Source organism: Anopheles maculipalpis, chromosome X (assembly GCF_943734695.1).
Source record: "Anopheles maculipalpis chromosome X, idAnoMacuDA_375_x, whole genome shotgun sequence".
Taxonomy (NCBI): Eukaryota; Metazoa; Arthropoda; class Insecta; order Diptera; family Culicidae; genus Anopheles; species Anopheles maculipalpis.
In genome coordinates this window covers 5,202,112-5,227,982 of record NC_064870.1, presented here as the reverse complement: position 1 = coordinate 5,227,982, position 25,871 = coordinate 5,202,112, and the positions used below count along the sequence as shown (strand labels likewise).

Below are 25,871 nucleotides of genomic sequence, written 5' to 3'. Positions count from 1 at the left end.
CACTCTCACTCACACTCACACACACACACACACACGTTAGCAAAATGGGATCGGAAGTTGGGAGCCCGATTTAGGCAAAGGACAGAGAGTGAGAGAAGAACGGAAAAGGGATGTTTCTACTAAAAAAAAAATGATACTCAAACAAGAATAGGCAATTTGACCGGTATTTCTGTTGAACATAAACACTTGCATTTATTATCGAACGATCGAATAAGGGAAGAACACAGAAGGGTACCTTCAGTGAATCCGTTGGTGTCCGTACTATGTTTGTCCCCTTCTATTTGTTTGTCCGTTTTCCATCGCATCCTCTGCTAACTACTGCTGTTATGGTCTGTGTGGTTGATGGTTTAAGATTCAATACAAGACTGCTTCTGCTTTATGGCGGAAAAGAAGATGAGCGTGTTTTTTCGTCTTTTTCTTCTTTCGGAGCTCTTTAATAAACACGTATCCGGCCTAGCCAATTCTATCGGACTGATTTATCAGGATCACCTCCGGATTGAGGATCCGACCGGATAAATAGTAGATTCGGCATTAGCAAAACCAACCTGTGTATGTGTGTACGCACAGTGTTTCCTTACGACGGGGTTGTAATGATCTCTGGGGGTAAATGGGTGAATGGAATGAAGAAAGAGGGCGCAAGGGCGATTCGCTTTGAAAAAGGGAAAATTGGAGATAAGTCTTTCAGCGAAAGAGAAAAAAAGAAGCAGAAAGTTAAATAGCTTCTCACAAAAGGTAGCTACATAGAAACACAAATACACCCACACAGACACACACACAAACACACATTATACATAAGTAGGAATGCGGGGAAATGTGCGCACCTAAAGGGGGGGAAAAAGAGGAAAGAGTAGTTAGACGAAGCCGCACTAGCATTAGCTTAATTTAATTATATTTCGTTTTAAATATAATTAAATATTATTTATTCGATAGTCAGTTTTTTTAAATTGTATAAACAAAAACAAATCAAGGTTAAAATAATTTACAATTAAAAACAAAACGTCGTATCGTCTGTGGAGCGCTCAAAACGCGAAACATTTATTAAATAAAAACGCGTCTGAGATTATGGAACTTCGCGGGAGAGGAGAGAAGGAAGGATGTGAATCTGTGTGACTGTGTATGTGAAAATGAATGATTGTGTGTGAACGAGGAGGGGGAGGGGTGTATGTGTGTAGAAGAATAAGAAGAAGATGAAATGCTACAATACGTAATCGAATACGAATCGAACGAAGTAAATAGATCTTTTTTTCTGTGTTCTTTTGAGAAAACAAAACACGAACGTTTAGAGGTTGAAGAGTATTGGCGTAGCAAAGGGTGAGCGGGGAGGAGTAAGAGGAGAAACGGAACATCTTCTTAGTAGGTTTCGTTTCTAGCGAAAGATATTGGTCAACGGAACACACATTGTAAATGTGTAACGCGCGAACAACCGACACGGAACGAGAGAGCTAGAATAGCAACCTCTCTAGCGCACATGCATAGAAACACATACACAAAGGAAATTTCAAATCCGAAAAGAATACCCAACGGAAGAATCTTTCATTTTGTAAGAAGAAGAAGAAGAACAACAACAACAAATAGTTACACAAGGGGAAAAACAAAATAAAGGAAGAAAAATAGTAAAAATAGCAAAAACACGTACACACAAACAAAACAAAATCAAACGTAAAGAAAACTCAGTACTGAACACAACACAACACAGATAGAGCGAGAGAGAGAGAAAGAGAAAAAAACAAACATTTTACATAAAAATAAAATAAAACAAAAAACAAAACAAATTATATTCAAATCATTGACAGCATTAGCTTTTTCTTGTGTTTTTATTTTCTTCCTCTTTTTATATCATGATTTGTATTATATTTTTGAAAAAATGTTTTTACTCGCTTTCCTAATTTTTATTTGTTTTTAACTAGCCGTCATCAACATTCCCAAAAACCGAGTAGATGATTGCCTTTGAAAAGCGCAACAGTAGTAGTAATGGTAGTAGTGGACGGTAGACGATGGCCGATCACGTTGTACTTACATCTTCTTTCCTATCTCGTGTCGCTCGGGGATGCAAAAGCTCTCGTCAGTTCGTTGCGCACCTTCGTGCTGTGCGGATTTGTATGCGCGCGCTTTCAAACATCAATCCTCCCTCCCTCGTCAGTTAGCTCTTGTCCGGCCTAAGAGCAATAAACGTGATATAAAGTGAGGCAATAAGTGACAAAATGCTGGAAAACATTGTATTGTAGGTGTAGTTGTAGTGTTAGTAGTGAAATGCTTCGCACGTGGTCCGCTGACCATAAATATCCTTTCGCCGGCAACATCCAAGCGTGCGCGTGTGTGTGTTGTGTGTGTGTGCCGGTAAGCTAGGAAAACTCGGAATGCTTTCCTCTACCAAGTAGACTCAAAACCCGGTATAGGTGTAATATTTTCGGTGGTAAGTCTCCAGTTTTGTGGAGGGCTGTTTGGTGGGGGTGGTGACGGTGGAACACTAATCAAAATCACACGGATAAGCAAAATTTAAAACATAAAACCTCTTAAACGAGAGAAGAGATAGGTTGAGAGAGAAAGAGAGAGAGAGAGAGAGAGAGAGAGAGAGAGAGACAAAAGTGATCGAATTCAAAATCGCTGCTTTCGCAAGGTGGCAGCAGCATTAATAAGGACGCCTTTTTTATTGTGGCATTTACGAGCCAAACCGACTCGAGCATGTGTCAAGCGAAAATTCCTCCCATGGGCAAGCAGAACGCTCGTGTGTTTGTGTGGGAGTGAAGAGCAAGTGTACTATTTAAGCAGAAAACAGTAAGCGAAGATAAGCGCGTTAGGCGCGAACTAGCGAAATTAATGATACACTCTAAACAGATCAATACAGATGATCAACACTTAGTAGGTGGGTTCTGTATAAGCAGAGGAAAGAGGATCACCCGGCAACCTTGTGTGCAAGAAAAAAAAAAGGCACACACTCCCATATATAAAACAGAGCAAAGTGTATCGTAACGCAAGGGCAAACACTAACGAAACACACAGATTTAAGAAGTGAAGCGCAACTAAAAACATACAAACACACACCGTAGCGTGTAGAAACTTTACAGTACAGTAGTATGGTTTGATGATTATTGTGGTAAAGCAAGCGGTGGAAGCGTTTTACGCCGGGAAGGGGACGGAAGTCAGAAAGCGATTGAAAAAAACGCGATTAATGTTAAGTAAGTTTATTGAAAACAAAGCAAACAAATTAAGAAACAAAAACAAACAAGTCGAAGCGAAATGAAAATGTAAAATAATTAATATCGAGAACAGAGAAGAAACACGCGCACACAAGGACACATAGAAGACCAAAGCGCTGATGTAAAAGCGGTGATGCTAGGTAGTAGTGTTAAAAGCAGTTTAAGAAGAACAAAAAAAACGCACACAAACACTCCGTAAGAAATTAAACAAAAAAATCCACAGAAAAGATGTAAAAAATTAATTTAACAAAACAAAAAAAAAAAACCCCTAGATTGTGACCTATAATGATATGGAGGAAAAGGGAGAACAAAACAAAAAACGAATCCACAAGAAAGAGGATTTATTTAAATCTCTTTTACAAAAACACAGAAGCCCGAATTATGAAACAAAGGATAAAGAAAACGGGGGTTGATGTTAAAAAGAAGTAATCGAAGGCACACCGGGTGAAACTGATTAGAAATCGAACACATTCTGCTGTGGAAGAGTGGCGTGTGTGTGTGAGCGATAGACAGACAGAGAGTAATATATTAAATGTGCTTTCGTTCTAAAAAGCGTTTAAGCAAGAAAGATAGTGGGGTTTAATGTGATTACGATTAAATCCCGACACGCTCCACGTTTTGATCGCGCCTCTCAAAAGGCAAACTGCTCATACCTACACACAGCGAAATAAGAATAGACATAAACATGTTTTGGGCTTGGCCAATATCTTTGACACTTTACTGATCGATTGTTCTTTGTTTTTCAGTTTAGAATATTATTTGAAAAATCATTTCAAAGCTTTTCCGTATCATTGCGTTGATATTCTGATAATAATAATGATATTCTCGATAATATCCGGGTTCGATTCTGGAGTCTGGCGTTTGTTGCTGTAAAAAATCGACGCCAAAACGGTTAGCTACGCATTTTTAAGTTTAGTGGAAAATATGTCAAAAAGTACCATGGATGCACGCCTCTCTTTGAGGGGAATTGAGCCAAAAATCTTTCAAATATGTCGATAATGGCGTCTGCAAAGTTGTAAGTGGGAGGATAAGAACCTGCAAGAGGACCGAATGGTAATGTCCAGTGATGCAACGTTCACTTGAAGCGGCAGGTCTGGCAGGCTTAACCTGGATTTCTATCTAATTTTCATACAAAAGCATTTCGAATGGCTATCGGTTCGCTAATCCTTTCTCGCCACATGTGTGAAAACGGTCATATTTGCACGTCATACAGCTTTTATTAACTTTAAAGTAAGTGGCTTGCCAAAAATAGCCCAACGCAATGATACGAAGATTTCAAATAGATTATAACATTCTAACCTAAAAAAAAGAGAGAAACTGATTTGTAATTTTTGAAGATATTGTCAAAAAAGCGTCCAACTGCTATTCAATATATCGCTCAGTGTACTGTTATAGATGCAAGTGAGAGGCAGGGATCTGCAGGACCGTACGAATCGACAGCAAAACAGCAAGGAGACAAAACGTGTAAATGATTTAAAAAAAAAAAGGTGCAACAGGCTGATAAGAATGATTTAAAATGGTGGTAAAAAGTAAAGCAGTAAGACAGGCACAGAAAACACAAATTAAACTGTCGAATCCTGTGGATAGGTGATTCGTGGTAACGTTATTTAGAGCGTTAGAAATAGAAAGATGGTGTGTGATTATTAAAAAGAATTAAAGAGATATCGTGATGGGCAGGTGGAAGCAAAAACACACAAAAACGAGGATCATCGTACTAAAACTGTAGTAAAAGGAGATATTTTACGCATATATACGCGCATGCACACATACACACACTCACACGTGTGGGGAGGCAGGATTGCGACCGTGTGCGTTTCGGTGGGTGATGTCTTCTCTGTGGTATTGTTGCTTTAAGCCAGTGGTATCGAAGTAAGGTGGAACAGTAATAGTGAACAATAGGACAGGGAGAGGAAGTGTTATCCAACAGGATAACACACCCGCACACACAGCCACAGCTGATGTGCAATCAACTGAGGGCAAAGATAAGTTAGTAGCGTGTAAGGGATAAGCAGAAAATGGATAAACTACAGTGGATTGCGCATATTGTTGCACCATTTACGAAAAAAAGGGATACAATGGGCTGCTGTGTGCGTGCGCGTATGTGTGTGCGAGTGTATGTAGAAAAAAAGCAGCAAAAGGGTGACACACTTGCAGGTGGGTGATGGTATGTAGAGTGAAGAGGAAAGAAACGTAAAACGGAAAAGTAAACAAACAAAAACTCGTAACAAAGTGCGAGAAAGAGAGACAAACGAGGAAAATGAAAAATGAGAGAAAAAAATAAAATATTTGAAAAATTATCAAAAAAAAGAACGATTTAGATGCTAGATTAGATGCTAAATTAAGAACAGAGGACGTACAGTGATGACCATTATCCGGGAAAAGCTTTAAGCTTTTCTTTTTCCTTCCACTTCCACGTTGTTTTGTTCATTCCATTTATTAGAACTATGCAAATCTTATAATTTGGTGCGTACCTCGTTGTGTGTGTGTGTGTGTGTGATATTAACCTTCCCAATAGAAATGTCTAACGTAAATGTTTTCTCAAACGTCCACCACAAAACACACAATAAAATTGTTCAACGGCAGGTTTGAGGTACAATGCGCTTCTCTATATTTCCGGTTAACGCTTAACGGCACACGATTCAAGTCACTTTTTCTCCTTAAACTAACAGCAGCAAAAACAAATCGATTATTGCAAAATTACGTTCACTACCTCCTGAACGCTACCACGGAACAACCCGCGCCAACATTTGCAAATCAACATTGGGCCATGGGCGGCACGGAGTTTTCCCGGTTTGTTGTCCGTATTGGTCGATGAGGTCTCCCTGCTGCGCACCGTTGGTGTTGTACCCACCGCAGTTTCGTTAGTGTGAGGCGCTGGCAGATATGTGTATACCGCCTAGAAGAAATATCCCAGAATCTTGCCTCCGAGATGCTTTCTCCTGGCTTCCTCGTGATCCATAATACCACCGCTGGTAGTAAGGACGACGTAGCTGTTAATGGAAGAGAAAGTGAGAGAGCACTAAGTTAGTGAGGTGCATTTATTTAAATTGTCATAAAGCTCCACGCAGTTTGTTGGTTCGGAATTAAATTGGTGGATATTACTCTGGCCTCTAAGTACACATCAACGCGCCCATTCGTCGTCTACAGTGCCATAAGTTAGCGAAAGATGGCAGATTTAAATTGATGTCTACTAATATAAAAGAGCTCCATCGAAAATCCTTCAGTACTAAAAGTTCATTAACCTTCACAGTCCATGAACAATTCTTTTCACAAGCTCATTTTAATTCGTGGGGCGAATTTCATTCCCAAAACATTTCTTACGCGTCATATGAAAATCATATCAAAATCATAGGACGCTCCGGTGTTAACTGTCGACTGTAAAATTAGGCCAGCCAACAGCAATGAATGGGACGATACCTCTTGAGTTTACAATGCTAGAGATCTCCCTCCCGTCGAGCTATTGGACCCTCAGCTAGGAACAAGCGCCGCTCAAGAGATAGACTGTCCAACGATCTCTCTCTCCCCCACTTCTTGTCTTAATCTTTAAGGTCTTCTAAGCCACGCCGGCCATCGAAATGAATTACTAGACTTGCTGACTGCGGGGGAAGTGCGATTCGGATAGGATTTGAACCTCCGTTCCTGCCGCATGAAGACTGGCGTCGTGGTCCTCTCACTATCGAACTACATGGTATCAACTAATCTAGGAAGCCAGAAAAAGCGGAACCAGCATGATCTAGTGATGTTTCCAAACTGTTGAAACGAACTACCGCAAGATTTCGCTAGCTCGGGATTAACGTTGGAATTGGGTTTACTCTAGCCTCCTAACTTACACCACCGTCGGACTAATGGATAAATCAAACGGCATAAGTATTGAAGAAGGCGTAAGCGTGCTCGTCAATCCTTTACGTACTAATATTCCTTTAATGAGGAAACGGGTCCTTCGTTTTCAAATATTCTAGCTTTGTTCAAATAGTGAGCTCAATTAAGCCTAGCTAGACGACCTCCTAGAGAATTCTAGTTAAAGAGATATGTAGTATACTCTTGGATATATCATAGCTATAGGCGAAATCGCTTCGATTGCTTCCTCGCACCTTAAGAACACATTCAGTACAGCAGCTCCTGCCACAATTCTAATTGTAAATACGTGTTTCCAAGCAGTTGAAACGAACCAACGCAGGCTTTCGTCAGCTCGGGATTAAACGCTGGAGAGATTTGCTCTTGCCTCCTAGCTTACCTCACCGGCTGATTTATTGGAAACCAACCGGCATGTAGTATACTTGAAGAAGGCGAATCATCCGAAGTGTCAGTGCTTCCACAAACTTTAACCTTACCCAAACTGACGGGAGGGCAGCAGATTGTTCGTCCACCGTTCGATATCGTCCATCTTGACGTCGAAACGGGGCGAGATGATGCCGGCCTTGTTCAGGCGACCGGTCAGATTGACCACCACCTTGCCGCTGCGATGATCGTCCACAACCTCGAACTCGCCGATGTAGCCGTGCTTCATCATGACGGTCAGGAACCGGACCACGACCTTCGAGTTCGGTCGGATAAGCACCTGGCGCTTGCCGCGCTTTTCCGCATTGTTGATGCACTTGAGGGCATCGGCCAGCACGCTGATACGGACCATGGTTGGTACTTGAACGTTGGCAGCTCACTGAAATGAAAGACGATCGGGGGTAGAATTAGAAGCGGTTTAGAGCCAATAAGGAAATGCGAATGGTATCCGAATCGTGCTTGGCTGTGTATGTGCGTGTCATTGCCGAATGCCGGGCATCACTTGTTGATTTTCCATTTTAGGTTCGTTGCTTAGTTCTCTTATTACAGTTGATCGATGTTGCAGGGTATTATTGATAGGGAAATCATTTCTCAACAATGTTCCCTTTGTCATGGTAAACATTGCCACACACACACAGTCACATAAACATTCAGTTCTTATTGTTTACCAGCGGCTTATTTGATTGATGTTTTAAAATTCCAGGATTATCATTTTTCGGTTCTACTTGCCACTTAACCAATCTCATCGCTATCCTAAGCCCATTTTTCCGTAAATACACCAGCACATTCCAAAACCGGTGTATCACACCGAACCACCGGGAAGGTAGTTTAAGTTGATTTTTGTTTTATCTTTACAACCATTTCCATCAATTTCACAGCGCTTTCCGACAAACGCATCACTCGTACGCTTTTCACCGTGGCACACCAAACACGAGTCAACTCGGCAAAAGATCAGGTAAGCAATAATTGCGCTCCCTTACCTCAGTGAACACCCGCAAACACGACGTGCGTCGACGAAGACTTCTTCGTAAAAGAACAGGAAACGGTTGCCACGCGAGGCGGTCGGCACGCTGACAGCTGTTTGACGTGGGGTTGCGCCAAAGGGTCGCTGTCAAACGAAGCATGACAGCTGAAAGCGGAAACGGAATAATGCGCAGGGCTGGTTAAGGTGAGTGTGTTTCGTGTTTTCGCCTTCGGTGATGGTATGATTTAAGTAAAACAAAAATTGTTAAATAACAATTCGTTTTGATATCGAGAAATGTTGGGCTATTTTTTCTAAATACGTTGAAAAACGCAACCGAAAGAAGCAAAACACTTTTTTTTAATAGTCCAATGGAGCATACAAATTTTCATTCGTAAGTGAATTATTTCAAACCATGCTGGAAATGTTTCAGGAATTATAGTTTTTAAATGCAAACCGTTACGAGTGGATAGCAACTTTGTATTAGTTAGTGTATTAGTGAAAGTTTTGTATTAAAATAAACCACTTTTTGTACACAGTACGAGATGCAAATGTAGTCTTAGAAACTCAAAATCTCTTTTTGATTTTGAAAAGTACTCCTTCATCGAAGCTTGCTGCAAACTTATAAAGACTGGATCACGAAACAAATAAAAACAGTTTGTGATTTATGTTTTTTTTTTTGTGAATGGAAAACTTTTATTCATATTTCGTGCAACTTCTTAAAACGTCTTCTTTTCCCAACGAGTGTCCTGCAACAACTAAAGGCTTGGTCTAACAAATTGCTCCTAGCAACATGTTGCTGGCGAAATGTATCACCTTTAGACAGTTCGAAAGCTTACTGGCCAAGTTTAATTCAATTTGTATTTTTGTTGGCAATTTTTTATAATTTCTTTAGTTTGAAATTAGGTTAATTTTTAATTTTTTAGCACTTATTCATATTGATGTTAAAAGACCGAAAATGACGAAAGTTGCAGTCGGAGATGCAAATTTGCTGTGCAAGCCATCGTTAGACCAAGCCCTGAACGAAGTAGAGTTTTCCAACACAATTTTCCTTTTGCATTTTCTATCAAACTTATCACTGTATGACCATTTAGTTTTGTCTTTGCTGTAGCCTTTACTATCATCAAGGATATACAGTTCTTAACGTAAATATAGGAACACTTGTATTTTTGAGAATTAAAAGGAAATTTAGAAGAGATAGTTAAAAGGTAAGTTCTAGTGAGCTGCACAGAGTAATTTAAGTTTAACACATTTTTTGTATAAATTTACACACATTTTAACAATTGTTTTGCCACTTGTAACATTCACCCACATAACATACCTACAGATCACCTACAAAAAATAGTTTTCTCGGCTTATGTAATGGTTTTAAAGATTGTCTAAAAATATAAATAGCTCATGAAACCCTTTTTGAAAAGCCAAATAGTTTTCAATCATGTTATTAAAGGTCTTTGACTGTTTGCAATGATATTTTCTTCATATTTTGATTATAGTATTGTTCATAACGTATGAATGGAATTTTTAATGCCATGAGGCTTGTTTTTGACAACCCAAAAAAGAGACAAAATAGAAAGTTAGCGAAAAACCTGATATACAACGCTTTGCTTGGGTAGCTAAAATCGGAAAATCATTGTAAAATTAAGCTAAATAAAAAATGAGAAAGGTAAATTTTTAAAGGACTTTGCCAACAAATTTTTTCCGTAGGTGATCGCATAATTGAGTTATGTGGCGAAATTTAAAATATCCCCCCCCCCCCAAAAAAAAACAAGTGATCTTATAGTTACGTTAAGAATTGTACATACACTCACATATATCCTCTCTTAACGGCTACTCACTATTTGGGATAGCTTATCGCACTTAAACTTATCGTGTATAGATATACTTATCATACGAGATGCACATTTTGTCGACCATTTTGAATAAGTAAGTACTGTTGTGTGTCTTTTTATCTGCTCTCTTCACTCTCTTTCCCTCTCTCTCTTTTCCTCTGCACACTAAAAATTAGCCATAATTAAAATTATGGAAAAGTGCCACAACCACAACGGAATAAGAATTTGTTCTTTTTTTTTTTTGCAAGTGTCTGTGCTAGTAAATCGATCGATAAATCGATGGACGGATATTGTTCGCTTCCTAGCTAGATACAATGGTATCTGTTGTAGCGCAACGTCACAAGCAGTACATACACATTCACGCGATTATATGCTACTCAAAGAATAATAAAAAAAAATGAGGCAAAAAATGAAATAGTGTAAAATGTTATAGAGCTGCCTAACGCCTAACAAGGTAACACATTCACCCACACTGTCGGCGAAGCATTCGAGCACTTCTGCGCGCGTTTAGAAATCTTTGGCCAGTGCTAGCACACTTTCGTACGTGCCGGTAGCGAAGCCGAGCAAAGCTAACAGCAGTATGACGACATTCTTCAGCACCAACCAAATGGTAAGCTTCCCATTCGTCCAGGCAACGATCAGCTCGATCACGGGCGGAAACATCAGGGCCAGCGAGGAGGAGCAGAATGCACCGATCAGCGAGATAAAGGCACCAAGGTTCGGGACACACTCAGCAATAAGGACTAAAAAAATTGAGACGGAAAGAGAGAGAGAGAGAGGTAACAGGTGCGTTAGAGATAGTGTGAGGCAGTTAGGCTAGTAACCTGCGATACTTACACGTCACCAGCACCATGATGACACGGAACAGCATCTCACAGCGCACGGGATGTTTGCTGGCGAGCGCAACGCGACTTTCCACCATCGGCCACATAATCATGATGGCGACGAAAAACTGCAGAGCATATCCAAGCAGAACACCGGTGGCGATCATGATCTTCACACTTTCCGCCAGGCTGCAAATAGAGCATTACATATCAGTATAGCCAGCAACGCGTGAAGCGGTATCGCGACTCACATCTCATTATCCGGCAGGTTCAGGGTAAGGCTGCCCTGGACTGCCTCCCCCCACTGCCAGTACCCCAAGAAGCCGAACACGGTGAACAGCAGTATGATGAAGGTGCTGCCAATGTTCAGCACACCGAACGGTTTGCCAAAGTCGGCCGGATGCTTCATCTCGTTCTGGAGCGGCAGCACGAGCGCGATGCCTTCGAACGCAAAGATGGCGGTACCGTAGAACAGGGGCAGTTGCTCCAGGCGCCCGACGAGGTTCCGTTCCGAGAGGGCCGGCAGCTCCTGGGCGGCGTAGTAGAACGTAATGCCGATGCCGAGCGTCATGAACACGTTGGCGGCAAGCGAACAGTACGACAGAAACTTCAGCTTGGTAATGATCGAGGTCAGCACGATCGGCACAACGAGCAGCGCCATATGGATGTGCACGTCCAGCTCGATCCCGTACCGGTCGGCGATTTGCTTGAAGTTCGAGCTGATAAACACGAAGTAGATGCAGCAGAAGCCGAGCTGTGTCACGCAGATGAAGATGTTGACCGCGTTCTTCATCGCCGTCGCCCACGGTCGCACCGACGGTGGACCGTACGCGAAGCAGAGCGCTACCGTGTCGGCAAAATCGAGCGGTTCCGATACGGCCGGTACGGTGGGCTTCGCCTGCAACGGTTTCCCATTGTTCGCCTCCACCGTGCCGATCGGGTCGTACGTTTGGTCCTTTGCGTCCTCCTCCCGCTTTCTGGCCTGCATCAGATCGGCACAGTTCAGCAGCACATGCTGACAGTGCACGCAGACGAACCCGATGAACAGGGTCAGTACGGTGGCCAGCACCAGCCCACCATTCTTGAACGCGTCGCCCATCGCGTAGCAACCGGTGCCGATATTTCCCTTAAACAGGTGCATCATCGTTTCGGCGTAGCTGGTCTTGTGATGCGGCTGGACACCCTGCGTCGTGATGACGTCCTCCGCGTAATCGTGGCCCGGCCGCTCGCGGTGGTGATGGTGCCGGACGTGGTAACGCATGTCCGGTGGGACGGGCTGCAGCTCCATCATCGCGGGTGCCGGATGCTCCGGCGAAGCTTTCTGCCCACCGTTGCTCGCCTCGGTAGCGCCGTCGTACGGTGGGAAATAATTCACGATGTCAAGCTGACGCGGCCGATACACACCCGGTGGACCGCAGTAATCCTCGACGGAAATGGCTACCGGCATCGTGGCTGCCTATTGCGACGCTTTCTGGCGAATGGAGTTATGGAGAAAGAAACGTTTAATTTTTGCCTCTCGATGGAGGCGCCTGGTACATTTCAGAACATTCGATCACAAACATTTTCTGCGCACCGAAATGCGTGTTTAGCGTTGATTTCGCCCGCACTGGGAAGATCACAAATTCAGAACGAACGATCGGTGAAGTGGATTGAATAACTCGACACTCGACGCACTGGTGGGAATTCGAATGGGAACTGGAGATAACAGGAGACCGATCCAATTACTTTGACTATCACTTTGAGACTGAAGACTGCGAACTCGCAACACGGAATGCAAAACACTGCACGAGTGGTATGGAGTACCCCCACAAGTGTGCCTCCCCCCCCCCCCCAAAGCCACCCTCGGAAAGTGTTTTGCGCAGTGACACATTCTTTATGCTGAGACGTCTCTAAGGGCTTAGGCCGCATGCATATTGCTCAACAGCAACGAAAACTCCAATAAAACTGTTTACAAAATTTACTTCCTGAACAATCAAACGCTTGCAAAAGACGGCAATGAGAAACAAGGACACCCTCCTTTGTCTTACTGCCTCCGTGTGGCCTCGGCCGGAAAGAAATTCCAGAACGTACCTCAAACGAGACGGTAACTTATAAAACTGTCTCGGATAGCTAATCGATTAGCTCATCTCTTATACGAGACGCGCAGAATTTTTGCGATAAAACGAACGATTTGCTTACACCGTACCCAACGCGCAAGTGGCGTCTGTACTGCACGTTGACTCACCCTCACTATTGGATGGCTTCGAGCAACAAGCAATAGAATTTTGACAATTCAAGACGATCGCGTATCAATCGCTTAGCAAGGAAATACTTACAAGAACCCAGGCGAGAACTTTGCCGAAAGTTTTAAGACCTTCGAAAACTTTTTGCACACGCACAAACACGATCGATTGGAGGATACACTCAAAGACGATGCTGATGCGACCGCTGCCCACAGAAAACTGGACGCGGATGGACCTCAGAAACGATCTCTTCCCAAGCCGCTGCTGAAGCCCGCCGCAACGACGCATAAAGTTATGGATCTTTCGGTACGGCCACCGCCCGATCGGACCGCTTCCCGGGTATGTCAATGGACACGATTTGCTGGATTAATGGTTGGCCTTCGAACACTCCAGACACCACCGTGTAAAACGGGCAGCTAAACTCGCAAGCGTCTGTGTGTGTGTGTGTGTCCCGCTTCACAGTTTGCATCGCGCATAAAACGAGATTTATGGTAGGGTAGCTCATAAAATGGGTTTGCAAAAATTTGTTCCCAGACCGAAAGTAAAAAACAAAAGTGGCAGCTAAACATTCCATCTCATTTCCATCATTCGCAGCGTCGCATTGTGTGGGTTGATCGGTTTTTCTTTTCGGTGCGCACCACCGACCGGACAGATAAACGCGAAGATGTTCAATAGCTTCCTCCACATCCTCGTACGCAGCTTGTGCCGCGAACCATCAAGCGAGTGCCGGACGCTCATCACTCCAGCACCGAATGACACCAGGTAATACCGGTGCGAACACCCGGTCGATGCGTGCTGCACCAATTTTTATGACCGCTTGCGCGCATTCGGAGAAGGAAGGATGTAAATCATCGCACAAAAGCCAAGACGCGAGTGCGCTGTGTACCGCCAGCGGCGCAAGCTTCGCATTCATTATCTCATTTGCTTTCCCTCCGCGCTATCGATCTCCGTACGGACAGCCGAACTCCACGTGGACTGAAGCGGCTCACCCAGCCGAACCGAGTGACGAGCGAGTCGTAAAAATATGACGATTTTAAATTACATTTATCTTAAACAACACCCAACTGTGCGACCCTTTGCGTTTGCGTGGAGTCATCCGGGGTTTGACTCGTTGAATGCCATCACCGTACCATATTCATGCACGGTGGCCACCGTGCCGTCATACCGACCGGCCACAACGGGCTCGCCACACAAATTCTTAATGAGCAAATCGCGTCTAAAGCGAAAGGATCAAGCTTCCGACGTTACATCGGACATGCGCACCCATGGTCCTAGGTCTCCCGGTTGACAGGCGGCCAAGGGTTGGGGAAGATGTGGCGGGAGGAATGCTTAATTGCAGCGCGTTTGTCCAATCTTGCCGCAAACCAAACGCCCATCGGTGACATTGGTTTGTTCTTTGTATTATCAACACACCACTTCACTCACTCTCTCTCTCTCTCTCGCTCTCTTTTCGCGCGCTTTTAAACGCTTTCGAAAATTGTCATTACTGTCATTGCCTAACAGTATACCAATTGTAGTATTTTTTTGTTCGTGTGTATGGTTGTGTGGCCGCACTCATCGAATTTTATCGCACAAAGTGCAGGGACAAAATATAAATATATAAAACGGCTGGTACCCAAACCGGTATGGGTGTTGTGCAGGGCGGGGGGGGGGGGGGGAGGAGGGGGGAGGGAGTATACACACACACACATACGCCGTCAGCGCGCAGCAAGGTATGTCCGACAACAACAGAAACATACCGTGACGGATGGGTTTTAGAGGACGCCCAAAATAATAAAAAAAAAAAGTAAATTGATACCTCCACCACCTATCTTCCCATCTTTGTATCTGTAACTCTCTTTCTTTCTCCCAAACAGAAAAAAAGTAAAATAAATAAATAAATAATGCCAACAACTCTGGGAGTATTTGGGCAGGGAGTTTGACAGTTTGACGGGCGTTGCTGTAAAGGTGCTAAAACGTTTTGAATCACTCTGAACGCAGCCGATACAACAAGGCTTAGAATTATTTTCAACACCAGAAAGAAAGATCATACTTCAAGTTTGAAGTTCAAACAAGATCTTGAATGTCTGCAAGAGTCGGTAAATTCTAGACGATAGTAAAACTCAGATAAGTAAATGGAATGGCTTACGAGACGATTTGCGGATATCAAGTCTTCGCTGCGGGGAGGAACGTTCCAGAGTAGGGGGGGGGGGGGGGGTGGACCGATCAGTAAAAGAACCAGTGACACATTTTTAGCTAGCGTAGTAATCGATCGCATCGCGCCAAATCGCACAATCCGCAAATACGCATCCGCATAGTTGTTGAAGTGGATGCCGGGACAGAGATCTTTGTTTAGATCTTTGAGTTTCTTCCACCCTCAAAGGAAGGCCTCACTGTCCAAGTCTAAGAATGATCCAAGTCGGAGAATTAACTTTCAAAATTTTCAAACGCTAATCTAGAAGAACATCCGCAATTTCTTTACTCTTTTCGAAGTCCACCCCATCGCGAGGGTGCTAAAATCAATCCTAATCTGATAGAACCACGGCACGATCGTCGTGTGCAGTCTCTGTTTTTGTTTTGTGCCGCTTTATTCCACCCTCCAATTCGCAGTTCAGCAGCATCTCAACCCGTGAAGAAAACGACCATTACGACGCTTTTTTTTGCAGACTTCACTCAAAACTTTCGGCACGGTTACGAGGCCCCATACCCTTGAGCCGCTTTTGGATGCAAAGCTCCCACCTCTAGCACAGCTATTACCTACCTTGGTTTAGTGCAACTTTTGGGGTAGTGGTGGTACCGGCCACCACGCAATCGTACGCACGTGTTTGAGCCGGCGTTGGTAGAAATGGGGGTGGAGGTAATCTGATGACTACTATATTAGCGAAATTTGATTGAAGATCACACGTTTTTTTTTTTGCGGGAATGTTTGATCGGAATCACAGGCACACCGCACACAAAGCACACGACCTACTTCGGCCAACAGCTACACGACAGTGACCGGGTTTTGGGGCCGTTTGGGACGGTGACAGTTTGTGCTACGCGCAAACAACAAACAGCACAGATATCCGCACACACACACCAATGCATGCACCAAACGTCATTCAAAACAGTAAATGGGCAAGATTTGTGATCCTTGGCTCCCGGTGGGTTTAAGGTTTGGTTTTTTCTTTATCGCGAAAAAAAGAAAATTACACACACGCACACACAGACGCAACACACCGACCTCGCGTCAGCGATAGTGACGGTTCCCGTAACGATCGAAGGTGAACGGTGTTGTGAACGATCGCAACCGTTAGTGGCCCGTCGGCGCCGGCTGGGGAAGCTGCATTGTTGTGTATATATTGGCACGGTGCGTTTGACAACTTTGATCGCGTGGTGTGCGCGGTTTTCGAGTGCGAGAATTTTTTGCGCCATTCATACGCAAGATGATACACGCGGCACGGAAAGCACCCAGAAACATTCCCTCAGTTCTCTCTGGCTGGTGCGCTCTCTCTCTCGCTCCCTTTGTTCTCCTTCTCTCCTTTCCCCCCCCCCCCTCCCTTCTCTTCCCATACTACTAGCCAACACGTGTGCATCGCGCACAGTGTATTGGTACCGGTAAAGCAAATCCACAGCTATTACATCAAAACTTTAAGGTAGGGACACCTGATAGCAAGTGCTCCAGCGTGGGTGTTTACGATCCAGTGTTGTCCAACCAGGGTGGCAAATTATGGTCTGAGCTTATTTTACGATGGATTAATCTTAAAGTGAGGCTCACGAGAAGTGCTTTTTGGAGGATTGTTTCGTATCTTGTATGAATTAGTAGTCCAACTATTGGCTGTACACTGAAGGTGAGGAAGGAAGTTTGACAGTAGAGGAAGCAAGCACGCAAATCTTGCTCTATATGACTCGATATCTAGACTCAAACCCTCGAACATCAGATTCTTCTCCATCCTTTTTGGCACTAAATACTCGAGAATTTTTGGTCTGCCATTGCTGGTCCGCCCTGGGTACTGGAAAGATGATCCGGATGGGATGCAAACAAAGACCACGAAACAGAACGATGACTTTCTAGAGTTAAGTAGGCTCTAGCAATACTACAATCTACACACTAGATTGAGACACTGTTGAATAGGATCTGATCCAGGAAAAAAAAGGAAGAAACTATTGAAGGTCCCAAGAGGCGCTGGTCTCCGGGAAGCAAATTTAGTAAGCCATTCGCTGGCAGACATGACCCTGGCGGTCGTTAAACCAAACAGTAGAATGAAGTTCAAGTCCGGCTTGGGCGAAGATCACCTCATAACAAGTTTAACTTTGTTTGAGAACACAAGGAAAAGAAAGTAACAGTAAGTAAATAGCAGGCAGCAGGCTAAATATCACTTTCAGCTACAGATACGAGTGTACGTGTGTAATGCTCTGTGTAACACACATCCTCACACACCTCTTCACACTGCTTTCTAAAATCGGTTACGAGCACGAGATTATTTCAAGTTCCCTGCGAGTTGAAATGTCATTACCAGCAGCGTCACACCAGCACAGAAAAACCGAGCTTTGTTGACACTCAAGCTGACTCTAAAGTATCCCGCCACTGTGTGTTACGCTGCCCGCTGCCGGTGGTGGCAGTCCATTAACCTGCTGACGTACGAAGACGTCCCGAGACACACGGGGGACCGGGCAGGCAATAGCAGCATAAAGAAGCGTTAGAATTCTATGTATTTTTAGCACAACTTTGCGTGTTTTTGTTGATGTGTTGTGGGCATTTTTGTTGTTGGTTTTGTTTCCTTCTTCACACAAAAAATCGCGCGCTATAACGAAATTATTAATAGTTTCATGTGGTTGTGGTTTGAGGTTGGGTTGTACTGCCCAGCCGGCGGGCGTGTGCGAGAAGAGTCAAGATTGCACCAGCTCTCCTGGGTGCTAGTGGAGGAGATGGCTCTACACAAAACGATAATCGAAACTCAACAGTTTTGCAGTCTTGATGGTGTAACGCTCACTACTATTAACCACCCGTAATACCAAGCCGTTAGAGATTATACACAAAAAAAAAGCCCCCACTTAAGCAAACGAACAATTTACACTCAATTACTGGACACTATCCACTCGTAGTTGGTAACCTTTAGCTTAACAGCTAAACCCAACAGCTGTGCAGCCCGCTCTCAGCTAGATTTTGGAGAGCCGCGGCGTTTGTGGAGAACCGCAATTCTTGACTCGGCGACTAGGTTTTATCGCCGGCATATGCAGCGTTCGATCGTCTGCTCCACCGCCAACCGTCAGCAAACCGTGTCGCACCCGTGCGAATTGCCTGATCAAAACAAAACAGGTGAGAGAACGTTGCTATGCCGGGCGGGTATAGAGACCGGGCAGCGGAACGGCTAAGGGAAAGTTGTCATACCTGTTATATGCGGTGCTGGTTGACCTAGAAATGAGTTGCACGTTGCAGACACATGCTGGATAACATGCCATTTTTTTTGTTTGTTGCGGTTGTAGCTGTTGATTGGGGACTCCCGCTCATCCGTCGTTACAAGAAGAAGGGCTAGAGAACTTGTGACGACAGTCGTCTGATGTTTTGTAAAATCCCCATCCACCTTGCGATGCGGGCAGGTGAGACTGTGGGCGTTAAATAGTTTGTCCTATCCGGAACAATCTTCCGTAGCGACGATAGTCAGAATCCAACAAGTTTAGCAAGCCATTAGATGACCGGCATGACCTAGCAGGTCGTTAAAGTCGCGCGAGAAGAAGTTTTTGGAGTTGGTGATCGGTTCAAAATTGCCATGGTGTAATACTTGGGGATATTCCAACTCAACTACCTGTGGATCATGTTCGCTCTGTACTATGCTTGCTCTTTCTCTCTAGTTCTCCCTCTTGCTTTCGATCTCTCGTTGCTCTGCCCATACTCACACAGCAACTGTTGTGCGCTAGAATTCTCCTCTGACACCTGTTCGATGAAAAGTGAAGCTGTGCGCAGATGGTTGCGAACCGAAGATGGCGCTCACGTGCCGGGGGTGTACCGGTTTTACAATTCATAATCACCGACCCTGATCGTTAGTGGGTGATTTACTCGCTGCAATACTGTTTCACCTGTCACGTTTAATGAGCAGTAAATTATAATAGGCCCTCGATGTACCGAAAACACAATACAGCAGCTTGAAAAGGAGCTGTCCCGAAAACGAAACGTAAAGAAAACCGATCTACCCATCTACGATGGAATCAGGTTCAGGCATCCGGAGATTGTAAGTTGATTTTAGCTGTTCTTTGTTAAACACAGTTGTTTACAAACCATTATTTGCATATCATCCACATTAAGCTCAATGACAGCCGGGATGACTTTCCCCCAAAGCATACACACTTTCCATTCTATGTTAGTTTATGGATGCTCCGCATCACATCGCAAGTAATAGAGCATTATCTCTTTCGAAGTCTTTCGGTTTGACAAAGCAAAGCAAAAAAAAAAAAACGCTAGCAGAACTAACGATCTGCGACGATTGGCCCTTGGAGTAATGGTGTGCGCCGTTCGGTGACTGTCATCCGCGCAACCCGCAACTGTAACAGTGTGCACTGCCGAGATAATGCGCATCCCGCCTCCCAACGATAGAGAGATGTAAAGTTAAGAAATGTCTCGACCGTGTGCCACAACTGGAGCATATCGGCATTCACCCTGGTGCAGAAGGTTAAGTGCCCGGTTTGGTTTGACGTTTGCCCAAGCTTCTAGGCTACTGGAGCGTTTCAGTTCACCGCACAGCCCCTCGCAGGGAATGGGAAAAAGATGTCCCTCTGGTGCGGTTCTGCGCATTCAGCGAACCCCGTGAACGTGCGCCAATCTTGCAGCCCGGAATCAGTATACCTTTATCCGCCATTCAATGAAGACCTGTCAAGTGTAAGTGAAGTGTTGGATAGAAAAGGTCCTGAATATTCTCGTGCTAATATGGGACGCCCGGTGTGCCTCGCGATAGTGACGCTGGTGCTGGTAATGGTGCGTGATGTACACGGGGTAAGCGGTATATACGTGAACAATCACAAGATTGACAAGTTTGAGACGGATCGTGTGAAACTGATTCGCCCATCGGACGCACCCCACCAAGAGCACGCGACTTATGTCAGTAAGCATGGTTTGCTGACCAAGGATAACTTTACCAACGTGCAGCAGTACTATCAGTATCTGGTTGGGGAGAATCCTGCCAGTTACATTGATTTGCTGTGGGGCAAAAATAAAACACAACTGCCATCGATCTTTCGCATCGGAAGTGTAGCATCGGCTGGAGGTGGCTATACGACTAGGGTGCCATCTACTGCCGCTAGCAATCTTACCGGCTACCCGCTCAACTATTCTGATGATCAAACCGCAATCAAAAACACGCTCAACAATACGAATCTGGCGTACTACGGTGACTACCAGCGTCCTCAAACACCTCAATCAACTGTGGCGCCCGTAGTGTCTTTGCTGCAACCGGCTACTACTATCCGCCCACCAGCGAATCCTACCAGAAAGCGAAGAAAGAAGAAACCGAACACTGGCGTGTCGTCCGCTCAGCAGATGTCACTACCGGCAGTACTTGGCGCGATTGGTACACCACCGTCAGACACAACCAAAGCCGAACTAACACCAGAAACATTGTCACTGTTAAGCCGTTACTACTCCTTCAGCTGCACACTGACACCCGTACAAGCGTCGGCGCATCCGACAAAGTCCACCCTTCCACCGGTCAGTACGACGCGCAGAACCAAAACACGCTACCTGACAAGCGTGCGGCCTACTACGGCGAGAACCACTACCAAGCGACCGAAGCCCACCGCTCTGTCGACGGGTGGGAAGCAAAAGAAGCCCGTGGTGTATGTGGAACCGCCGGTGATAAAGCGTATCGGTGGTATGCTCGAATCGGTGTACACGTTTATGGAGAACGCTCTCACCAGCACCGAGTACGTGGAAGACTCGGAAGAGACGCGTGCAGTGAAGCGCCAAGGTGGGCTGAACGAAACCTCACCGAAGCGCTCCAAAGTGAAGCGTAACACGTACCCGAAAGCGTCTGCTGCCGGAGCGGCCGAAGATACTGGCAGTGCATCGGACGAGCCGGATGCTGCGTCGCGATCGACGCTCGCCGCGACAGACCAAACATGGCTACCGGTGGCGAACGATGCAGTGTCCAAAGTTACCAAACAATTCACCCCCAAACTGGTTACCATCTCGGGACTCCCAGCGACACTGAGTACCGATGGGAATAAAAACAAGATGACCACAAACATTCAGGTGACGAGCGAGTATACGGCTGCAACGCCACCGACCGTTACGCTCGGGAAGCCACGGCCTGACGACAGTGCGGATTACGATGATAGCAGTGAGGAGGAATCGGAAGAGGATTACTTCGGTGGGTTTGGGGGCGGGTTCGACGAAGCGGACGACGACGACGATGAGGATGATGAGGACGAGGAGGATGATGGTGAGGTGTACGGTGGTGGTAGCAGTGACCTAGTGCGCCCTAACCGTCAAACAGCACTGACAAATGATAAGGACTATGAGGAAGTTAGCACACACGTGGAACGTCCGGTGCGTATAAAGCGTGTGAAGAAGCGGCGCAGAAAGAAGCGTCCGGCAGCTAGCTACGAGGATTCGTCCGACTATAGCGAGGAAGATGGTTCCAGCGAGCTGGAGGATGAGTACGACGACCGGAACGAATCGAATGGCGAGGAGGATGAGGACGACGATTACGAGTCGGGCGAATCGCCGGACGATGCGGAAGGGTTCTTCAGTAGAATGTTTTCCTCCTTCGGACGATTTGTTCGTTCGCTTGGGTTTGGAGCGGCGGCACGCGGAACGCCGGATGACTACGATGAGTACGATGGGGGAAGTGCGCGCAGCACAACGCCTCGTATGCAGAGTGTACGTAGACGGCCTACGCGCAGTACATCGGACGATGCCGCACCTGCAACACCGGATTGGGCCGATGCACCGGGTTCGTATCTTATAAACGATTTAGAGGAGGAGATTGCTGTGCCAGTAGTGCCCACGCTGGAGATACCGGCAGCTGCTGCACCGTCCACTGCCACCACCAGCTCCGGATGGTTTGAGATGATGATGCCGTGGGATTTTTTCAACCCTTGGAACTCGGAAATCGGGTCGTCCGAGAGTGTGGACGACCAGGGAGAGCACGTTACGAAACCACCCGCCATTACCGTTGAATCGTATCCGACGGTGGAGCAAACAACACCAACATCAGCTTCCCCAGTGTCTGGCTGGTTGTCACAGTTTTTTGGAGCAAGTACCACCAAGCCACCGTCTACAACTACTGCTCTACCCAAACCCGAGCAGCTACTCTCTGTGCTGGCACAGTATGTCGCACAAACTGCAGCAACCAAACGACCTACGATGGTAGGTTCGGTATCCGATTCGGTCAAACCTTCTGCTCAAGCTCCGGTGTCCTACACCAACTATCAATTGTGGCGCATTTTTGTACACACCGCGGATCAATTGCAACGGCTAGAAGACTACCGACAATCGCCCGACGGGGTACGGCTGCAATGGTGGAGCAATCCGTCACTGGTACGCCCAGCGGATGTGCTGGTACCACCCGGTGCGAAGGGTGAATCGTTGCGCGAGTATCTGGAAGAGGAAGGACTCCGTTACGAACCTACCATACGCGACGTAGGTCAAGCGATTGCGTACGAAAATCCACGCATGACGCGGCGCGAGCAGATGCAGCTGGAGCTACGGAACGGTCATCCACTGACGTGGTATCGGTACCATCGGTATGGAGATATCGTGAAGTTTATGCACTACCTCCAGCGACGCTATCCCCAGCGAGTGCAGCTACTGCATATCGGGCGCTCGTACGAAGGCAGACCCGTTACGGTGGTGCGTGTATCGTTCGCAACGCAACGTCCTAAGCGATCGCGAAAACCGGCCAAGAAAAGGCCGGCCATTTTCGTCGAGGCAGGTGCAAATGGAAATCAGTGGATAGGACCAGCAGTTGCCACATGGCTGCTGAACCGATTGGTGGATGTACCTGAGCCAGGGCAAGGTAATAGTACGCCGTCCGGCGAGTCTGTTGACTTGAAGACGGTACAATCGTACGATTGGTTTGTACTGCCCGTGCTGAACCCGGATGGGTACGAGTACAGCCACCGACACGATCGGATGTGGTCCAAGAATCGTTCCAATCAAACGCAACCAATACCGTCCGGAGTTGGGCAGGCAATCTTGTCAAGCGCGTAAGTATCGTTCGCTCCAAAGACTCTCGCCAAACAACTCTTCATTCCTTGAAATGTAACACTTGTATATCTTTAAGAATCAACTGGTGGAATGCTCACAAGCCACAGCTAACAGAGGAAAGCCGTCCGGAGGAGATATGTCACGGTGTTGATCTTAACCGCAACTGGGCCTACCGTTGGCAGCTGGCAAACGACCCAATCTACCGTACACAGTGCAGCGACAGTTACGCCGGTTCCGAACCATTCTCCGAGCCGGAAGCTCGCGCAGTGCGCGATTTTCTCCTCACGAAACGGCGCAACCTACGGTTGTATCTGTCACTGCAGGCGTACGGACAGATGCTTGGCTATCCCGAGATCGATAGTGTTAGCGCTACGCGCGACAGGGAACGGTACGGGCTGGACACGTACGGTGATGTGCACGAGATGGCCACGGTCGGGCTGGACGCGATGCGTACCGAGGCTGGTGAGTTTCTGTACAATCTCGAGCCGGAAGCGGGCCCGCTGACGTACGGCACGGCGACCGGGTACGCACGGCACGGTGCCGGTATACGGTACAGCTACACGCTACGGCTGCCGGATAAAGGAACGCACGGTTTGCTGCTGCCACCGTCGAGCATCGTTTCGATTGGGCGCGATGTGTTTGAGCTGCTGAAAGGCATGATCGAGTATAGCTAGAGCAGTGTTAGACGGTTTTAATTGTTCCAGCAGGCGAGCAACGATCGCTCGGTTCGTGTACGATCGTTCGGTAGTCTGACGGATAGATGGCGCTCGTAACGGTGAGGAGAAAATGAAACCAATTCGAACGCAACGGAAAGTTACAGTAAAAGGGCTTCTCGCTAGTGCGCTTGTATTTAAGTACAATTTTATTATTAGTTTGCATGATTTGCTTCAGCTGCGTCCTAACTTAAACATCCCTTTTTTCCAACAGTAGCAAGCAGCCTAGGATGATTTTAATGAAAATATTTAAGTCTAATTATAACATCCCCCACTCCTTGGGCCTTTTTTGATGTTACATCCATCCCACACACAGACACGCAAACGCACGTAGAAGGAAGGATCTCCCCCCATTTCCTGAATGAAATAAACAAAAAAAACACCTGACTCATCCTCACGCATCTCCCACCCCATCCAAGATACCCCCTCCCCCCCCCCCCTCTGCTCCCTAAAATTGCTAGCTAAACGAATTGTTTTAGGAAGGTACGTGCGAGCCTTCCCGATCTGCCCACATGCTAAACCTGCCTGGAACAATTCGGTGGAACACACAACATTTTGTGGCTAGTCGCGTGCCGTAGGTCCATTCAATTTGTGGCCAAAAAACCTATCTTCAAAGGAAGCAAAGCAACGATACAACTTCAGGGTCTGGTATCCTGTGACCCATCCCTCCGGCCGGTCTGATTTGGGGAAGTTAGTCTAATGTCGGGGACCTTGCCTGATTTCTAGTATTCTGTAACTCCATTATAGTTATTAATACCATTAGAAGTTAACTACCTGTGCTAGTCAGGGAAGCTCTTGGATCTGTTTTTTTGTAATGTGGATGTACTTGTGTGTGTGTGTGCCGGTGTATGTATGGCACAAGTTGGTGAGTGTTGTGGGGAGAAATTTTAAGGAGAGTCAGCTTATGATGATTGATTGCAAGTTCAAAGTCAACCAACGTGCGCTAGTGTTAGTTGGCAAACGACTAGCTGACAACTAATAATGCGGCGTAGCGTTGGATGTTTGGGGGACACGGGCAGACATATTGATTCGCCATGATATAGTCATTCGGTACCAAATTACAACTACATTTGCCCTTCACTACGCTACTCCAAACTGGTGGTGTGTAGTAATGCCCACAGTTCGGTATTATTTCGTACCTTTCGCTCTATGGCGCATTATAACTTCATGTCCACCATTCGCATCCATCCCCGGTACCGCGCATGTATCGTCCAATCATCGACCCATTTTCGCACTTCTGCACCGTTTTCCGAACCAGCACTTCCACTGCAAGGGTTGGGTTGCGGTAACGGACTTACCACGGTCGTACCGACATCGATTTGAGTTGGTGGTAATAGGACCCATACATCCGGTGTATGTGCTGAAGTGCGAAAGTATTTCTAACCCACCCCCAGAGGGCTATACAAACAGTGGTTCCTACCAGCCGTCCAGACATAAGCTTCAGTTTTTTTAAGCGCATTTTCTTGCTCAGAGTTACATCAAGATGAAACGAGCGATAGGGCGAACCGCTATTCTGTCGCTAACAAATTGGAACTATTTTCAACTTAGTTGGTTGGGGAGGTCTGGATTGCTCAGAGCTGGAGAACCCTGCCAACGGAGGCGGGGTCGCAAGCATGCAAGAACAAAACTTTGGCAAACTCACATCCGTACCCTGCCTGTGCACGGTCCTGTTTCACCTCGTCCCATAA

The 25,871-nt window shown here is 46.0% G+C and overlaps 5 protein-coding genes across 6 annotated transcripts in view; 1 reads left to right on the top strand and 4 right to left on the bottom strand.

Annotated features, from left to right (window-relative positions):
• The window catches only part of LOC126561343 (40S ribosomal protein S15Aa-like), a 108,254-nt gene extending 99,682 nt beyond the window's left edge, over positions 1 to 8,572 (bottom strand). Inside the window, exons 1-3 of one of the 2 annotated variants that reach the window (XM_050217443.1) lie at positions 8,456 to 8,572; positions 7,529 to 7,854; positions 6,095 to 6,187 (exon numbers count right to left, since the gene is read on the bottom strand). In XM_050217443.1, the coding sequence (XP_050073400.1) occupies positions 6,095 to 6,187; positions 7,529 to 7,827 (392 nt within the window). In that variant the 5' untranslated portion in view covers positions 7,828 to 7,854; positions 8,456 to 8,572. Of the gene's footprint in view, positions 1 to 6,093; positions 6,188 to 7,528; positions 7,855 to 8,455 lie in introns of those variants that run through there. The other variant, XM_050217452.1, reaches the window with a different exon arrangement.
• The window catches only part of LOC126568348 (vacuolar protein sorting-associated protein 16 homolog), a 335,612-nt gene that overhangs the window by 199,841 nt on the left and 109,900 nt on the right, over positions 1 to 25,871 (bottom strand). The window lies entirely within an intron of this gene.
• LOC126559745 (GATA zinc finger domain-containing protein 1-like) overlaps positions 1 to 25,871 on the bottom strand; it is a 357,373-nt gene that overhangs the window by 295,660 nt on the left and 35,842 nt on the right. The window lies entirely within an intron of this gene.
• On the bottom strand, positions 10,773 to 12,536 carry LOC126557066 (proton-coupled amino acid transporter-like protein CG1139). The gene is made up of 3 exons (XM_050212718.1): positions 11,341 to 12,536; positions 11,103 to 11,278; positions 10,773 to 11,008 (listed from the first exon to the last, which is right to left on the bottom strand). Exons 1-3 carry the CDS (start codon positions 12,534 to 12,536, stop codon positions 10,773 to 10,775), a joined length of 1,608 nt encoding a protein of 535 aa, XP_050068675.1.
• LOC126562763 (uncharacterized) lies at positions 20,192 to 24,144 on the top strand. Its single transcript, XM_050219348.1, has 2 exons — positions 20,192 to 23,469; positions 23,547 to 24,144. Exons 1-2 carry the CDS (start codon positions 20,192 to 20,194, stop codon positions 24,142 to 24,144), a joined length of 3,876 nt encoding a protein of 1,291 aa, XP_050075305.1.

Excerpts from the sequence above, each read along its gene's own strand:
- LOC126557066 (XM_050212718.1), bottom strand. The coding sequence starts at position 12,536 with ATGCCGGTAGCCATTTCCGTCGAGGATTACTGCGGTCCACCGGGTGTG. Across the intron at positions 11,279-11,340 it reads AACCTGCCGGATAATGAGAT|CCTGGCGGAAAGTGTGAAGA; the intron begins GTGAGTCGCGAT and ends CTCTATTTGCAG. Across the intron at positions 11,009-11,102 it reads CATCATGGTGCTGGTGACGT|TCCTTATTGCTGAGTGTGTC; the intron begins GTAAGTATCGCA and ends CAATTTTTTTAG.
- LOC126562763 (XM_050219348.1), top strand. The coding sequence starts at position 20,192 with ATGGGACGCCCGGTGTGCCTCGCGATAGTGACGCTGGTGCTGGTAATG. Across the intron at positions 23,470-23,546 it reads CAGGCAATCTTGTCAAGCGC|AATCAACTGGTGGAATGCTC; the intron begins GTAAGTATCGTT and ends TATATCTTTAAG.